This window comes from Dromaius novaehollandiae, chromosome 1 (assembly GCF_036370855.1).
Source record: "Dromaius novaehollandiae isolate bDroNov1 chromosome 1, bDroNov1.hap1, whole genome shotgun sequence".
Lineage (NCBI taxonomy): Eukaryota > Metazoa > Chordata > Aves > Casuariiformes > Dromaiidae > Dromaius > Dromaius novaehollandiae.
Window position 1 is genome coordinate 102,105,490 of NC_088098.1, and position 19,192 is coordinate 102,124,681.

The 19,192-nt window shown below is 39.5% G+C and overlaps 1 protein-coding gene across 6 annotated transcripts in view; it reads left to right on the forward strand.

Annotated features, from left to right (window-relative positions):
- The window catches only part of EPHA6 (EPH receptor A6), a 533,966-nt gene that overhangs the window by 492,330 nt on the left and 22,444 nt on the right, over window positions 1–19,192 (forward strand). For all 6 annotated transcript variants that reach the window (XR_010392099.1, XM_064522371.1, XM_064522378.1 and 3 more), the window contains one exon: window positions 16,930–17,079. Coding sequence is in view for 5 of the 6 variants with exons in the window: in XM_064522371.1 (XP_064378441.1) it covers window positions 16,930–17,079 (150 nt within the window). In the remaining variant the exon portion in view is untranslated. The remainder of the gene's footprint in view (window positions 1–16,929; window positions 17,080–19,192) is intronic.

Genomic DNA, 19,192 nt, shown 5'->3' on the forward strand with positions numbered 1-19,192 from the left:
CGGAAATACGAAATATGAAGTGTGAAATATAACTTTTTCTACTTTATTTACAGTGCTTGGAAAAATCATTACTGGTCAGTGTACCTCAAACAAATGTCTTATAGGCTTTTATATAATTGTGAAGACATTTAGGGAACAATAAGAGAACAATCGTTTTTTTCTGACTCAGGATTTTTGTGTGGTTCATTTGCTGTGAATACTAAAGGCAGTGTCAGCCCTGAACTTTTTAACCCTCAAATACCAAAATAAACAGAATAATTTAAATGTCCTCATGCTTATTTTTGATGAACACTTTTTCTGCAGCAGCAATTGCCCACAGCTTCCATTGCCAAAAGCCTTAAACAACTGATAGATTTTGGAACACTTCAGAAAGAGCAAGCGTGCAATATATCAGGGCTGTTGCTCACAGACACACAGTTTGTGTATATTGTGCTGTGCTGAAAAGCACTGCACATGAAAATACTGATCAGTCCATTGCTTCCATTACTTCTGTAGAGCTGTGGGAAGCAAAGGACTCATTTTCCCTTTATTCTTTTTTTTTTTTTCCCTAAGTTCCAAACAGTATATGAAATGGGGAGGGAGGCATGGAGAGACCAGGAGTGTGGCATCAACAATTTTATTTAGACAAGTGAGATCATGATCACTCTGGCATCCCAAAGGGAACTTGGGAAAACACAAGCACCAGAAAAAAAAGAGGTTGGAGGAAGCAAGGGAACATCTGTTTCTGTGTGCATGGCTAAAAAGCTAGCTGCAATTGCATCTCCTCTTTAAACGGGTCTTTGAATAATGTGTTGAAAAGCATGACATTCTTTCACAGTGACACCTGTTCACATGGCACATAAAACGTGGTGGTTGGCTACCTAACAAGATCTGTAAGCTGGAAGTGAGTATGACTGATAGACAGACATGCCAGAAGCACCTTGAAAAGGAGACAGACTGCAAGAACATAATATGCTGGGGTGCTGGATTCCTATAAAAAAGCAGAAGCACACAGGCATTGGCAGCAAAAGCTTGTGTTTTTATACAGGACCAACTAAAGATTAGAAAATGCAGGTAAAGCCTTTTTACTATCTTGCTTGGCAAAAAGGGCAAGAAAGGAGTGAAATACTGCTGCTAAGAATAATGCCTGAAACCATGGAACAAGAGATAAAGATCTTGGATTGAATCCTGTGACCCCAGACAGATAAAGACTGGAGAGGTATTTTTTTCAGCCAAGATAAAGAAGCAGAAGCAGTAGTAGATACGTTTAAAAGCCAAAGTTCTCTAACACCCACTTGTGTTTCAGAGGCAGCAAAAGTCTCCTAATTAAAGATCACTTGTAGCACATGATTTCAAAGCAGAGGAGTGGATGTGAAAAGAGAAAATTTTAATCTAGGCACTGAAATGTTGGGGCCCACCAAACAACTCAAGTCCACAGGCTCAGTGCAAATGACAACCGCAAGAATGACCAGAGAGGCAGCTGGGTGTCCTGTGTGCGCCCTGAGGAAGGCAATCCAGAAGATGGAAAGAGCAATGAAGGGCTTCCTTTTACGTCTTAGTCTAGGAAGAAAAGAGTGGATTTCTATGTGCTGGATCAAAGCCTGCGTTTTTTTAATTGATTTCTGTGCTATGGTTGATTGTGTGATTTTTTTTTTTGCTTGTTTTTAGATCTTTTTTATTTTAAGTTGAATTATGCCAAAGCTGCAGCCTAATCTACTATTTATTCATCACAAGAATACATGCCATGGAGACATTAATGCCCTAGCTGCAGCGAAAAGCTTCAGAGTATGCCAGAAGGTGTGGAAATTTGTTAAGGAGGCAAGGTGGCTCATCTAGATCAATTTGCCAGAACACACTCTTGGGGTTGCAGTTAATGAACTCTCTCATACTTGGAATAAATCAAGTAGCATTCTGAAAACTACTGATAAGGGACAGGGGCTTCTTTTCAGGGTTGTTTTCAGTGCTGTTGAACCACTGGACATTCTGATTTTACCTGCCAAGTTTTACCTCAGCATTAGCCTGATACCACCATTTTTAGCAGAAGTAATGACGGTGTGCCCGTTCTTTGCAAGATTCAAGTTCTTTCTTCAGTTCTCCCACCAGAACCAAAGGGACTCTGAGTTGTTGGGAATTAATGGTTATGATCACCAGTCCACTCCAGAAATGTGCACACTGAAACAAGCAATGGAGGGATGCATGTGCCATCAAGTATAGCTGACTTTTTTGTGAGCCTGAAAGTAGATGATGTTTTTGTTAGCATTCCAGCTCTTGAAATTATGATTTTTTTCTTGTAAAGTAACGAAAATAGACTTAGAGTTTACACAGAAAATGTTGACAAGAACTCCAAACCATGCATTTGTATTTCATAATTTCATACTTCACTGATATCAAAAACAGTATCAGCATTTTGCCTTAATTTCCTTGAGAGAACAAGGTTAAAATCTAGAAACCAAGGAGATCAAATTTGGTTTTGGTGAACCAAATAAAAATTGCCAGTTATCTGTAGACAAAGGAAGATGATTCTTTTTCCTGCTGTCATTGAGTTCTGCTGAATATCTTTGGTTTATGTTGTCCTCCCCAGTGCTATTAGCTGAGTTTACCTGCACATCCTTTGGATGCTGTAGGCACAGCTGTGCTCGTGGCTGCCTGTTCAAACACATGGCGTTTTACTGCCCGCCTGAAGAGCTTTTGAAATCCATTTCCTTTTTGTGCACATACTCATTTTAACTGAGACAACTGAAGAAAAGAAAAATTCAGAGCATATGCTTTTTTTATAGCACCAAAAAGGGCTTCCTGAAGAAGTTGCACCTATAATATTATGCGGTTTGGCCCTGTAAATGCATCATTGCCATGCACCTGTGCCCTAAGGCAGGGGTTCAGCCAGCTTTGACATAACTTAGCCAGATGGATATGCCTAATTTGCATGAAGTCTGAATGCTTAAAAACATAATTCCTCACTCCAAATTATTTAAATGGCTCTCTCTCAGAGAACTTGTGGTTAAAAAGGATTTGTCATTTGTCAATCTGCCTCTATTAGATTAACGTTTTTAAATTTAAAAAGAGCCCTATGTTTTGGAGTCTTCTGAACTAGGTAGATATTTCAGTGAAATGAACACACTTTTTTTTAAACTGTGGAGACCCTGAAAAAGGCCAAAACAAGTTTCAACCACCTTGGTGAAGCTTTTTGGTGAATTAATTAAGGTATGCAAAAGTTACCATTGCTTAGAGGGTATATAGCAACTTATATAAATTGCTGTTCCAAGATAAACCAAAGCTGGTTTAGCACCGGTGGCAACTCTGATGTCAGAGAATAATCACATCTCTCATTATGCCATGTATCTTCTCACCTTTGTATTGCAATACTCTGTTGAACAAAGTACCCCTGAGGGCTGTTTATCCCTAGATAATAGTCTCTACTGTTAAGTACTACTTCATCAAAATGTTTCTTTCTGATGATGTCTTACTGTAATATATCATGGAAGTGACAATTAATATATTATATGATAAAATAAAATATGCCCTGAGCAAGGTATGGGGATGATAAATTATGTTAATATGTTATTCCCATTATATTATCATCAGTAAGATGATGATTTGGTATGATGCATCATCAGAAAAAGATAATCTAATAGTATACTGCTCAAAACTTTATGTCATCTGGGGAATACAGGGAGTAAATTCAACTGACTCATAGGACAAAAGATATCTGTGTCCCACAATTCATGTACAGCCTGAATTAAAATATATAGGGATATATTCAAGATAGGGAAAATAAGTATGAAAAAAGTAAGTCTAGGATGTACAGTGGTAAGAAATGTCCTATTGTAGAGGTCAGAAGCAGATTCTCAGTGGCCGTAAACCAACATTGCACTAGTATAACCATTATATATTAAATCAGTGTAACCATTCGTGTAACTGGAGCTGCCATGATATACCATGATAAGCATCGGTCAATATGTTGTCCTGATGAGCTGGTGATGATAGAAAAATAGAAACTAACTGATGTTCTGTGCCCTTTATTCAGATGTTTGACAGAGATTTAGTTCAACATGGTTATCTGCAGGGAGCTCAACCACATTTTTGTGCCAAACTATTCATCATCAAACAGATGGTTATTCTATTATTCAACAGTTTGCATGCTGACACGCTGCAGTGATCTATGGACAATACCAGTATGTCACTAAACCAAACAGAAATATCAGGGAAACTTTGTTGTGAGGCATCTCCTAATTTATACTGAAAACTACTCTCTCATGTTCATTTCTTTGTAATTTCTTGGTGATACACGTCGGTCTTGTTTGTGCAGTTAAGGACGTGACAGTGGGAGATCTACATTTTCCTAAAATGGCAGCTAGCGAGCAAGTGACAGTGCCTAAAGGATGCTAGAAGCTCTGTTTAGGCAACCGGATCTCGCCTTCAAAGTCTTTGCTGTCTCTACGTTTCACTCATACGTAGTTGAAATGGGCTAGCGGTTCAAAGCTTGCGGCATAGGGGTTGGCTGACAGACTCACTGCCAGCGCAGCTGCGGCTCACGCACTTGGTTTCATTGGTAAACCAGCCGGGTGGCACTGGGAGCAGTCTGGTCTAGCTGAGGAGAAATGGCTATTGCAGTCCTCTTTGCTGAGCTGTGTTGCGCGCCCTGGCCTTGGCAGACCGTTCCTCATCGTCACCCTTCAGTGTCCCCGTATGGGAAAGTGGGAAATGGTGGCTGATGTTTGTCAGTTCCCCAGCCCCTGTCATGCTTCTTGACCCATGGCCCTGGAGTTGGTTGCTTTTCCTTCAGCAGCATCTGGTCCCCTCATCTCCCCTACAATACATAAACATTTTTTTCGCAGTACGTGGGTTCCCTTAGAGATGTGAATCTCGCATGTTTCCCAGCAGTCTGGGAATATTTTTATCCCCCCCCCCCGCCTTTGCTTTTCCTACGTGAAATATTTGTTGCTCATATGACACTGAAATCTTTGCAAGCTAGTGTTGTCCCTTCATGGAGCAAACATAAGACTCCCCGCTCGCATGCAGTGGCCTGCTCACCATATCATCGGACAGTACTTTTACAGGTAAGTCTGCTAGCTTGTATCCTCAGTCATCAGTCCTTTTTCTATTGCTGAAACTTCCAACCGTTGAACTATCTAGTACCTGTTGTTGAGAGGTTTAGTCATAAAGGATATATGTAAAAGTTGGAGTACAGTACAGAGCCATATAAATGTAGTCATAAAATCAACAACAAGAAAGAAATATCTCATGATCCTTCAGATAGCTATCTACAATTATACTGTCTTACATCAGAGTGCCTCACTTCAGGTGCCTTTCTTTAACTTTCTTTAACATCTAAATTTTCTTTAAATTTATTTCCCTCCAAATGTTCATGACACATTCATCATCTACCTTTTTCCAGTTACACTATTACACCCTGTGCTTATATTTTACCTACAAGTGAATTGAGATCACAATAATGTAAGGATGATCAAATTCAGCCAGCCCCAGTGTAGCATCACTGGGCTGATGTTAGCTCAGTAGCATGTCTCCAAAATGCAAGCCGTAGCGTATGCCAAGGAGGAATATAGTAAAAGAATATGCATGTAGTGATACATTCTCAGTTTTGCTTTTTGAACTTTTAGCAGTCTGTGGCTCGAAGGCTTCTTTAAATCAGAGGTGTGTCTTTATATTTAATATCTTTCATGAATATTTATTCCATAAGTTTACCTAGCTACCTTTTGAGGATGCTTCTTCTTTTAGAATCCACAACATCCTATGGCAATGAGTTCCCTTGAAAAAACCTACTGCCATTTGTTTTTGATCTGCTACTTGCCATTTTCACTTAATCTGTCCTGGTTCTGTACAGCAAGCAACCATGTATAATCTGTACCTATTAACCTCTTCATTATATTTAGGATTGCGTAGACCTTCATTGGTGTCTTTTATTACATAGCTTTGAACATCCGTCCTGTCTTTTTCTATAGGTCCGCCAATTTCAGTGAATTCTTCTGGGATGGGGGATCAAGATTAGACTCAGTAAGCAAGCTGTGGGAATACCCTGAGTTTCAACTGTACCATAATGGAGTCTTCTGTTCTCTTCCTAATCATTCCTATCATTTGATTTCCTTTTTTACTTTTAGTTGCTATTGAGCATTGAGTTGATACTTTCATAGAGCTACCTATTGTAACAGAGTCCTGGTACTTTGTATTTAAAGTCAGGAGAGTTTTTTCCCATGTGCCTCACTTTATGACACTGATTGTGATGCCGTTTTATCACTTGGCATGTCAGTATCATAAGATCCCTTGGCAATTTTTTGCCTTCAGTCCATATCTTTACTACCGTGAATAGCTTTGTATTGTTAGCAAAATTTTTCCTCTTTGCTATCCAGAGAGTAAAGTCGATTCTTCCTAGATACGCTGCCAGCAGGACATTAGTAGTGATCCCTGGGCATTGTGCTCTTAAAAACTGACCTTTTCTTTCTAACTGTTTTTTCCTATCTTATAACCAGTTACTAATCTATGAATTGTCTGAAATTTAGCTGGCAAACTCCTTCAGCATAAAATGAGAAGTGACCTCACAAAAACGGGAGCAGAACATTTAATTGATCAGTTACTAAGATGCTAGTTTTCCTGTGCACTTCTTGATCCAGTGGGGATCAAAACTAAAGCAATGATATACTTACAGACTAGCTTAGTCTCATAATAATTCTGATCATCAGCATCTGTGTACAGCACTAACTCTCAAAAGAAAAGCCTATTTTTTATTATGTTTCTGACTCATTTCTAGAAAAAAGTTTTGAAGAAGCCTTAGATAAATAAAATCTAGTGTACCCCAGAGCATATAAATATAAATTCAGTATAGAGGTCTCTAGATTATCCAGCTCTCTAACACAGCAACCTTAAAATTCTGTTGCAGTCTCATTTGGGGGAAAACATGAAGCGTTTTTGTTAATGGAATGTGAAAATGTGTGATGGATACAGTACTGTAGGCTGTATATTGTTAATTCTGTACTTAACTATATCTTACTTTGTCCTCAATTTTCAGATTTCTGTATGCTGCAGAGTTTTTATTGACCATTTCTAATTTCATGGTGTGGAAGAAATTATGGCAGGGGTTCAGGGACAGGGTAGTATAAGTAGGAATGGTCTGGACATTATGCAGTATTAGACAGACACCACTGGCTTGAAATGTGGGAACTGTTTGTTGTGCATGCCAACTAGGTATTCCTGTTGAAATCACTGGTTGCAAAATGGTTAAGGACAGTTGATGACATGAACTGTTCAAGCGGCACGTAGTAACAGTTTTCTCTTGATCCAATAATAAACACTTCACAGAGCCCTGGGGAAGTCAGGCCCTCATTTCAGAGACAAGTCTTGCTCGATGCTTTCAAGAAAGCACAGTGCCTAGTAATATTATTTTCAATTTAACTTATTTGTTTTTAGAGAAATATTTGTATTCTGTAACTCAGCTCTGCTGTAAGGACAGGCCCTGTAGCAAATTCTTTTGTTATAGAGTTGTGCAACATAAGGCATCCCTCAAATAAGCATTTCAGAACAAGTCCTCTTCACCTTTTCCACTGACTTCAGTAGGACTGTTTGTGTAAGCAAGGTGAACAGGCTTTGGATGTGCAGACTGAAGAAGTCCGTAGGAGTAACTTTCAAGAATTTGGTTACTACTATAATGTGAGCTGCGCTGACACAGCTGGCAGACAGGTCGAAACTGATGCTCTTGAAAACAGATAGATCTTTGCCAGAAATATTAGTTTCAAGAAAAATGACATTTTTTCCTATCATTACTGTCAAGTGGTGCTATAGTTTCTAAACTGGATTTGGTAAAGATGCATGGATCTGATATTTAATTTCAGAAAAGGAATGAATTTCTCTTTTACTGAGGGTCTAGTACCCAGTGTTGTAAAATTCACTAGTGCATTCCTAATCCTAGGGAAATGTGAAGTCCCACTCTTTAAACTGTTAGGAAATTCCCTGGCCCCGCAACAGTCTCATCATTACCAAAAGACCAGTCCCAAAGAGATTTTGCAAAATGCTTGTGTTTATCAGTCTTTGTACAATTGTCTAACTCTTCTCAGGGCCCTTAATAGGGCACTGATAGGCCTCCCGTGGGACACCCGCCCTCCCACCCTGTCCTGGCACCCCACACCCTGCCCAGTGTCCAGGAGCCCACTTCAGCTCAGTCTGGGGCTGGCAGTCCCTGCCCCAGCGGCACTGTAGCTGGCCAGCCCCAGCCCTGCTGGACTGGAGTTGCTGGGATATCCTAGATTGACCTTGGGCTTGGCTAGTTGCCCTCGCCTTTGCCTGATGCTCACTGGGCCATGGCCAGGACCTGCTGCTGTCACCACCCTGCTCTGCTCGCCCACCTCAGTGCCATGGGGCTGCGCCCCATCAGTGAGGGCATTGCTCGGCCCGTGTCCTGTTGCGGCCGCCCTCGGCTTCCGACTTGCCTTCCCCTGCTCCTGCTGCTCCCTGACAACTCAATCTGTCTATGCTTATTTGCAAAGCAATCACTTTTGAAAGTTAAAGCTGTTTTTTCCCTTTCCCTCTTTCTGTTCTTGCACTTCACTTTCTCCCCCCTTCCTCAAAGTGCATGAAATTTGCGGCTCTGGAAGACTTGAATTTATACCAGTTTTCAACTATAGCCTCCTATTCCTTAATCTGTAAAATGATGTACTTTGTTCATTTAAAAATTAAAAAATGTTTTAAAAATGTATTATTCTTAAAATAAACCAGTAAAGATCTTGAATCTTTTAATGAGCACCTTGTAGCTGAATGCATCATGGCTAACAAGGAAAGATCTCTGTAGTTACACAAACAAGACACAATGGCATCAACCACTTGCATTCTGTAGTTTGCTGCATCTTTATCATTGTATAAAGTTCTTTAAATTGCACCGTCAAGAAAACATGATTGCAGGACAGATGTAAGTGGTTAGAAAAATATTCACTACCATTTCACTTGCATGGATTTTGAGGGTCGAAGCTATGCATTTTTATCAGACTTTTTATTATCTTTCAGCCCAAGTGAAGATCAATGCCTCAGAAAAGGAGCAGGACTGACTGTTGAAGTGTTTTATTTCAAAGGATATACTAAAGAGAATTCCAGCTATTTTATAAAAAGTTTCTATTGCATAATTCTTTAATATTTAGAAAAATACTTGAATATTTTAATTCTATATGGAGCACTTTTTTGAATGGTCTTTTATATAAAAGGACAATAGGATGGCTTATATTTGTTTGTGTGTATGTAAAACTATTCCATTCAAACTTGCTGATGATCAATAGGAAGACAAAATGACAGGAAGGGTGGAGAGTTCCGGAGAAGATTCCTGCTATATCTCTAATGTTAATACTAGTTAACATGAGTTTTGTCCACTAGCAGAGCCTATGTGCTAGCAACACTGCCATTGCAGCACTTGGCAATTTTCCTTCTGTCTTTATTGTAGAAATTGTAGTCCCTCAGGCTGTGATGCTTAGCAATGCCATTCTTCTCCTTCTTCAGCCTGGGTGAGCCAACATCTGGCCTACCTAAGCTCTCAAGTATGCATTTGGCACATGTGAATCCATAACAGCTTACACCACTGGTCCATGGGGCTTATACCCTGCACCTGCTTTGAAAGGGGGAGCCACCAGCTTTCCCTGTTTTCACTTGTGGTGTGGTGAGACCTACAACAACAGGTCTGAATGTGTGGAGAGAGCTCTCACACATGCAGGGGCCATTGCATTGCACTTGCAGGACAGAGTTTGGGATTGCCACATGGGCTTTCCACATTTGCATGTGCCCACTTTGGAATGGCTAAATGCTGCACATTTAGCATCTTGTATTCATCCAGACCTAGTACCTAGGCTTCTTAGGCCAACCTTCATATGAGGAATCATTGGGCTAAAAGACATGCTTGGATGCCTACCTAAATCAGAACATAAATTAGCAGAAGTGATTGATATACAACCAAGAGCTATTCAGCAAAGTCCGACAGCTGGGACGTAAAATCACCACCATTTCCCCCACAAATCCTCATCCAGAACCACAACAAAGACACCAGCAAACACAGCCTCACTAGTTCATGGAAAATCAGCTTTCAACGAAACCAGCACTGTCTCTAATCTTATTCTGGGTCATAGTTGAATACCTAGTATTGATTCATTCCATTGCTGAAATCAGGGTTATTGCAAATACTAGGCTCAGGGCATGTACTGCTAGTTTAGAAATATTGATCCATCAAGCGCCAAAAGAATGATCCAGAATGATTTAAAAACATACATGTGCGCGCGCACACACACACAGAGCTAAAGGGGTAAAGGAGCTATCCAGCTTTCTGCTACTTCCCATTCTTTGTAAGAGAAGAAAAGATTTGGACAACCATAAGGAAATAGCTTTTATCTCCAGGTGGAGTGGGCTTAAAGGACTAAAGGCAAGTGCGCAGGGAGGCTAGCCTGAGGCAAAAGCTGCAGAAGAAGAAGGAACTGACTTCTCAGGGTGAGTCCTGACAAGAAACATTATATGCTTGGGGAATTTTGTAGAGCGTTGGCCTTAAGCGAGGCTTGTGGCCTGAGCCAGACAAAGACCTATCTGTTGTGGCAGATAAAGCCTGTGAGCCTGCCATGTATCTCTTGGATCAAACGATAACTCACTCTCTTGAGTAAGAGTTAACTGTCTTGATCTGAGTTATTCAAACATCAGACTCCAGATATAAAGCATCTTTAATTCCTCAGGGGTTCTTCATTTGAAGGATTTCTGGCCCAGTTCTTCCACTGTGATGTGTGAAATGGGTTTCTTTACCTCCCTTTCTCAAATAGAGGACTGCAGCACAGAGGCCATGTCTGTGTTGCCTTTGATAACAGGTAGCCCCTGAGTGTGTGTGTGAATTCCCCAGCCAAGAGAGACTTCCACCAGGTGGGTAGGTACACAGCAGCGGTCTGCAGGCACTTGTGAAGTGTGCCAGCTGCATCCACCCCACATTTAGGGTAGGGAGTCAACCACTGTCAATCACAGTCAACCTTCTGCCCCATCCAGGTTGCCTCAGCATGGGCAGCAGAGCCAAACCTCAACATATGGAAACACATCAGCAATAAAGCGTGAACAGGGAAAAAGACAAACATGCAAAGTCGGGAGCACTCCAATATGCCAGCAGTATGGCAATCTGAGAGAGAAAGTCCTGCACAAGACAGTAAAACAGCGACAGATTTGTGATGACTGTGCATACTGGTCCAGAACTGTTGCTAAAGGCCAAGTATCTTCCCTTGGTGGCATTGGAGACTCCCCCAGGTAGAGGTGTTTCTGATGATCTATGGACAAACCTTTGATCTCAGCTGGTTTAGTTTTGCCAGTGTCTAAGCGCTGATTCTTTCCATCTGCCAACAGCTTTCCTCCTCACATATTTGCAGACACAAATACATTTGTAGTGTGCGGGTTAATAGTCACTAAAATGCTATATTATTAAAATCATAAATAACTTGTTCTGAAAAAATGGGATAGCTAGCTTAGGGAAAAAAAATCAAGCTCCATATATTTAATTTTAGCATTGTTAATCAGGATATTTGAAAGAAAATGAGTGTTTTCCTGGAGATTAAAAGAAAATTTGATCTTTTTGAAAATTAAGGGGTTTTGTTCATGTCATTTCTGAGGGAAATGAAAGACTGCTAGAACTGACTGGAATCAGGCCTAATGAAAGCAAATTCTGAAATGCCTTTTCAGAACAGTTTTGCTATCTTGACATGTAGTTTCTCTGATATTCCAATAATCTCTAGAGAAGAATATTGATAATACTGAATGGTTTTGAATTACAATTTGAGGATGCTAAATTCTGACAATTCATGACTTTACACATGAAAAATTTGATTTGTATGCTCAAGTAAAAGCATTGCTTCAGTAAAGTGTGATAAGGCTTTTGTACAGAATGATGAATTATGTCCAATATTTAGAACTAATCTTTCATGTTACTTTTGTCTCTTTTCACTCTGAAGTTCTTTTTTTTCCCCCCCATTTCTGTCACGGAGGGTGGAGAAAAAGAGAGACACTATCCTTGTGACATGGAAAATTATTGCACAGTTCAGTAACATCATACATGAAGGAACAGTAGTTGACAGATACATTGGCATTAGTGTGCCAGATCAGACTAATGGTGAACATTGTTCAGTACCTTTTGTCCTAGGAATAGACAGTTCTAGATGTTTGTGGATCTGGCACTGATGGGTTTGCACCTCAGCATGTAGTAAAGCTGCAGCCAGTCCTGTGACAGTCCATCTACGTTGCCTGTTGTTCAAGGAAAGTAAAGACCAGACTTTTCAATGGAAATAGCCATTGCTTCACATCACTGTTAATTCTGAGCGCATCCTAAGTCTGAGGCACTGCGTTTGCTTCTGGCTGCGTATGTATATCGCTCTCTTTGCACATGCAGTAAGAGCTCATAAATCTTACCTGCAATTTTATATCAGGTTTTTAGTAGTATCGCTCCTCCCTTTAATTAGGTAGCAGGGCATGCCAGAAGTTCTGGGCATCTAACTGACTTCCTCCTTTGCTTCTTTGCCCTGTGTCGGTCATGATTTTTTCAACTAAAGCTTATTTCAAGCTTGCCAGTATAGCATGGCCTTCATCATGGTAGAAAAGTGCACTGTAGCTGCCAGTTGCATTGTTCTTCTGGACTTCTAAAACATGTTTAAATATTTAATTAAAGAAACTACTGATGCCTCTTGTCTTTTAAAAAAGGATGTCTGATATCTAAAATAAATCAAATAAAAGATGGCAAGAAGGCAGAGTAAGCAGTGTTCTTTCTAGCCTGTTGGACAATATCTAGTGTCAGAATCAATTGCCTTGCGGGGGTCTTTTCACATGACAGATCATAAGCACTCTTTTTTTTGTTGCAAGCTCTAAGAAAAGACAGGGAGGAGTGTCCCTCTTGTACATAGTTTTAGGTAAAGAAAGAAGCATTCTGTAATGCAAAATTTCACTTCTGTCTTCAAAGTATGGCAAACTGCTATTGACACCTCTTAGGGAAGGTGAGTGTGTGTGGAGCTGGTGGGGAGTGAGTGGGTAAATTTCATTTCAGCAGTTGATCCTAAAACAGTGCTATGAACTAAGCAATGTGAACCTAGTATTCTCATTTCAAGGAGATTCTTGACATTGCTTAGTAAAATTGCTCATTAAACTACAATCAAGAAGAAAATTGGGAGATAGTCACTATTCGGTCGGCAGCATATGGAAGAAAGGCTGAACCCTAATAAACTGAATAACACTGCTAGTCTTTTACTATATGAAAACAAAATTGGTGTGTCATTGATATCATTATTACTGTATGAGGTGGGGCAAAAATACAGCATGGTTCCTAACACCCTAGCCCCCCCACATATCCCCCCCAAAGAACAGGTACTAAAACTAAAAAGAGCTTGCATAAAGGCTTTCTGATACAGGAAGCTGTGACACATTTTGTTACTACAGTACTTAAATGTAGATGAGTTGTAAATTATCTTAATTTGAAGGTGGAGCACTGTGCAAACAGTATTGCGTTTATTATTTTCCCAGTTAGATCAAATTTAAAAAGAAATAGCAGTAGTGCTGTTTATTACTCTAATCAGAAGCAGGAAATATATTTTCAGCTATTGTAAACCTTACGTGTCCTTCTATTATGCATGAGCAGCTATTACTACAGTTTAGTTTTATATGCTTTTTCTGCTAGTCATATTGCAATCTCCGCCTTTTGAATAGCTTTCAAATAAATAAAACAACTTTTTTGCATGAACAGATATTCTGCAAACATAATTAAGTGTTGAAATTTACATTCTTATGAATATAATGTCTTCATACATAAGGTGAATCCACTGTAAAAATTTAAGAGGTTTTGCTTCACGTTGTCATTAGAACTAGCACAAAAAAATTTTTTTTTACATTATAACACTGAGCATATCTTATGCCCCTGAACATGAACTGCCTTGAATTTTGTTAAGACTCTGTTCTCCGTTCTCATTTTCACATTCAATGAGCCTCTACTGTTTCAGTCCAAAAGGGATCAGTCAGTAAAGCTGTGTGATGAAACTAGTTGTGTAGTCTAATCAGATTCTTTAAAACTCATTTATATATAGCTGATATTCACAGATCTGGCTGTGAATGCTGTTCAAGATGACAGTAGTGACCTCCTTTTTTTTTGAGTGTAATTCAGGAATAAATAATCAGATTCATGAAAGGAACAAACTTTAAAAAAATAATTATCAATATTCAAACATTTTATAAATATCCAGATGCCTTTTATTTGCATGTGTTGATTTGTGTTTTTCCTAAAAGTAGATATTTTATTATTAGCACAGGACTATTCATTAAATTTTAATAGTGATAAATGACTAATAAAATCCTACAAATTAGAAACCCAGGCTCATAACAAATTTGTAAATTCATCAGTTTGTCTCAATAAATAATTTGAAAGTTTTACAATAATAGTCATTTAAACTGGTTGATTTTTTTTTCCTATCATCTTCTGAGATCTGTGATCAGGAAAGAAAATACGGAATTCTTTGTTTGCATCTTCCCTCAAATGCTGGTGTGGTACTCCAGAAAAGTGTCTTAAATGGACATAAAGCAAAAGGGAGCAAGAAGGATCCCTTGGTAAGACTAGGTTCGAATAATAGACTCTTGCAGCACTGGAACAAGAGTGTTATCTCCTGTATAATTTCTCAGCCAGGATTGATATCCTGTTGATGAGCAAGAGCTTTAAGGGTTTTCAGGGCAGTCTCTCTAGTATATGGATTGGTATGAGTGTTGTTTACCTTATTAAAAATGCATGTGTCCTGGTCCAAAAAAGGACCCTACCCCCACCCTGACTTAGGCCAGGAAAATATCAATTGTCTCAAGAAATCTGCAGAAGCCAGGGATCTAAGGGTGGAATTACCTCAGTTTGGCAATGTTTAAAAATAGAAGACTAAAGCTCATCCAGTAAAAGGATAAGGCACCTATCTCTGTGGTGTGGGGAGATATTTCTGCTCAATCCCTATGCACTACCATGAACTATACTCTGCAGTTAGACTCTGTAACAGTGTTCTCAGAGAACATAACCTTCTGGTCTGACAACCCAGTGTGTGGAGCATTTATTTGGGGCATAGAATATTTAAATCTTCCACTGCCTAAGAAATCTTGGACTTGCATATCCCACCAAAACACCATTGCAACTAGACAAGGAGATCAAATGCCAAATGCTCATATCTAATTTATGTAAAATGTTTAACTATTCCCTGGAGAAAGGATAAGAAGTTAGGTTTGTCTTTCCTTGGAGAATGCCCTATCATAAGGGTCTAGAGCAACATACTCTCCTTTCTCATCCTGTTCTCTATTCTCATACCCAAATGCATCTGTAATTACTTTGTAAGTGGAACAGCTTTACGAGGAATGGATTAAGAGCACCATACCATGCCAAAACGAGTGACTAGGGCACTCTCAGAGATGGTGGTAGATGTGGGATAAAGTATCCCTATCATGCCAGGTGAGTGATCCCCAGGTTACTGGATTAAAAAAAGGGGAGGAGCTTGGGTAAAAACAGGAAACAAGGTATTACCTTTACCTCACTCCCATCAAAATCAGCAGACAGTTTGGCATTGACTTCGACTGCAACTTTGAGAGGCCAAAACTGAGCAGGCAAAGGCTTTAAAAAAGCAGCTTGCAAAAAGTTAACATCGTACAAAGGACATCTTGGCTACTATCTTTTGTGAACTATATAAGTATTAACCACCTACATTTTTCATGATAAGGTTGCGCTCAGTGAAACTGTGTTGTGAGAAGTTTGCTTCCGGACACATCACCACAGACACAGAGCTTGGCTTTTGAACACTTTCTGGTCGAATTTTGAGTCAGTTTTGTGTCAGCTCTGCACAACTCGCAGACAAATTGTTTTTTATATATATTCAAAGTAAATTAACAGAAATTTTCCTATTTGTTTTTTACTGTGGCTTCTCTTCAATTGCCAGGCTGATGTTCTAGTTCATTTCTTTTGTATCTGTCAGAAATATAATTGTAATGCTGAGCAGAATCTATTACTGCTCATTGAAAGCAACTACTGTTGGTCAGCTCAGCTTTGCTGACTGCCTCCTTCTACCATCTAGTGGCACCTTAATCATACTGCTCTCTCTCCAAACAGCTTATTTAAAGAGTAGAGTTCTGCACATAGTGATAATGAATATATACTTTAGAAGTGAGAAATACATCTGCTTTATTATTATTACTTATTTATAAAATATTTTTGTGCGTAAGCTCTTATGGGAGAATAGGACAGATTCAATGGTATAAATTAGTAACACTGGTGAAAAGTTCTACATGCTGTGATCTTGCTAAAGGGTAAATCAGCTTTGTTGACTGAATTCTTACAAATTCTCCTGTGGTAGTACTTGGATTTTAGCTTGAAAGCTGCAGAATGAAACTATTCAATACTCTAAGGCAATGCCTGTTAGAAGCATGCTTCGTTTGCAATTTACCTAGATATATAAAGGGTGAAAAAAAGACTTAGAGAGATTATCAAAAGTAAAGAATAATATGAAAGCTATATTTTCCTTTCTGCCTATATAATTTTATTAAGTCTATGGGTGTTTTGTTTTGCAACAAATGTTTCTATTTCATTAGAGGATAAGAAGTAAAATGTCAGTGTATTAGAAATTTCGTGTTTGGAATGTTTTCAATCAAAAGGTATATTCTGACTAATTATATGACTGAAGGAACATGAATCATCTAAAATGTGTCCTGTTCTCTGAACTGAGATTTTTTTTTCCAAGAAGTGCTGGTTGTGGTGAATTAGACTACAGAAGGAAACAAATTTCTGTCAGATTCTGAATCAAGTATATATCTTCCTTTCCAGTTATAGTCAATTGACAAGGCAAATCAACAGAAAGCAGACTACAGAATCTCAGCATCTAGGATACCTTTTTATTTTCCTTTTAAACATGTACAGTTTTGTATCTAGTCGTATTGTTAAGTTGTCAACATATTTTCCAGGGTGGAAAAATCCCCATAAGGTGGACTGCTCCTGAAGCTATAGCTTACAGGAAGTTCTCTTCAGCAAGCGACGCATGGAGCTATGGGATTGTAATGTGGGAAGTGATGTCCTATGGTGAGAGACCATACTGGGAGATGTCCAACCAGGATGTAAGTACCACACAGGACTAATCTGTCAGTTTGTTGAAATGTTCCTTGAAAATGATAATCACTCCCTATCCTGCTTTGCTTTCTCATTAATTTTCTAGGCTGGGGTCTCAACTTATTTAAATCAGCATAACTCTATCAGCTTTGATGGAACAGTTAATTTATGCGAGCTGGGGACTTGGCCCACCTTGACTAGCTTCCTTCTAAGGATTAAAGACATATTACAAAGAGTCATAGCCAGCTTGCCAGATTCTGATGCTGGATATATGTGGCTTTCATCCAAGTCACTGGAATCTGCATCAGATATGCAATTTGATTCAGTTCTCCGTTCAGCCATAAATCAAAACTTGAGGGAATATTGGAACTATTCTGGTGATAAATTTGGCCCATTATCTCCATTACAGTCTGACAGTACCCTTCAATGGGCATACGTTGATAAATTCTAAAAGAGTAAAGGTTAAGTTGCCATGAGAAATGTATTTGTAAATTCTCCTCTCTAAGAGTTAAGCATGTTCTCTTTTCCTTTAAAAACTACCTATGGGCTTGACTACAGTGCAGGACTGTATAACCTCATAACATTATATGGTATTTTCTACTGTTATTTCATTGCAAAAGTTGCAGCCAAATAAGTCTTCCTGATTAAAATACACATTTGCTTCTAGTGTAATAGAAGGCTTCTCCTAGAAAATGCAGCACTAGAAAGGGGGAGTGCTGTTTTTTCCACTGCAATTTAAATTGTCACTAATTCTGTTATTCAGTGGGCTCCCACCAGAGCTCGAACTGGCATACTGAGTCCTCACACCAACAGTCAACCTCCATGTCAAAATGCAGAACACCAGCCAGCCCGTCTTAACCTCTTTCATATAGGTGCATAGAATACCTCTGCATTAAGAGTTGACATGACTTTTCCCAGAAGGCTGTTTTTATATCATTGCTAAGTTATTCAGCTGTTCAAGTCTGGTTGCTTGTTAAGGCTGATCAGTCATTTGGGGATAAGGATCTGAGAGATTCTCATTAAAGAAACAGAATTTCAGAGTGCTCCAGAGGAAAAAAAAACACCACAGAAGAGACTAGCAGAACTAATAAACCTTATTTCCTTTGGATTTCTGCTCTACAGCCCCAACAGTACAATAACTGTACTTCTCTCCAACATATCTTCTCCTACTCTTTGGAATAAGACCACCTCTCCTGTACTTCATTCTCCCCCGACAATACCTCCACTATCCACCCCCTCTCCATCCACCTACCAGAGAGCAGCCCAGCTCCCTGCAGTGCTCCCTAAGTAACACAGGGTGGGATACAGTAGGTGCTGCATCTGGTTTTGAACTACGCTTCTGTCAGTGGACCAGTCAGTGGTTGCTGGTTGGCCATCTGAAGAGAACAAGTAACTACTGAGCTGAAGTAGAGGCTTTTCCTCAGTGGAGACATTAATTCAGTACTATCTGAACTGGAAATGCATCACTGATCTGTTGTGAGATAAGTACATATGCATGGTAGGCTCAATTCTGTTTTCCACCGATAGCAATCTGTTGCCATTTGAGATGCCCTGGGATCACTAAGATCACCACATGGGGCTGACGCAGGACTTGCAGGAGCTCCTTAGGAGCAACAACTGAAGGCCAGGCAGGATACCTTACGGAATCTAAAATTAGACACCTGTGCTTAGACAACTGATTTAAGCCCTTTTTGTCCCTGGGGCACAATGGGCAATCATCCGTGTATAGATTTTTCAAATGTCAGTCTTTATTTCTTACAACCAAGTATATCACCAAACAACTGTATACCTTGCCCAGCTGCTGATTTTCACACAACTTGTTTAATTTGACTGAAGTGGGCCAATGGGTTCAAAGTTATTAGAAGAAGATGAACAGATAGACTCAAACTGACAAGATGAGTGTCCCGGCTATTTCCTTGCCTGAACTGAGAGCCACTTGTCCGCTCCTGAAATGCCATAGCTTGCAAACACTATTTTAAGACAAATCATCATTTTTTTCCTTAAAATGCCACACTGTTCGATGTGTTGTTTTAGGAGTTGATAGCTGAGGTGTTTGGACATCGCTGCCACATATGTGGCCTTCCAGTAGCAGGGGGTGCTGTTCTTGAGCTAACCTTCCCT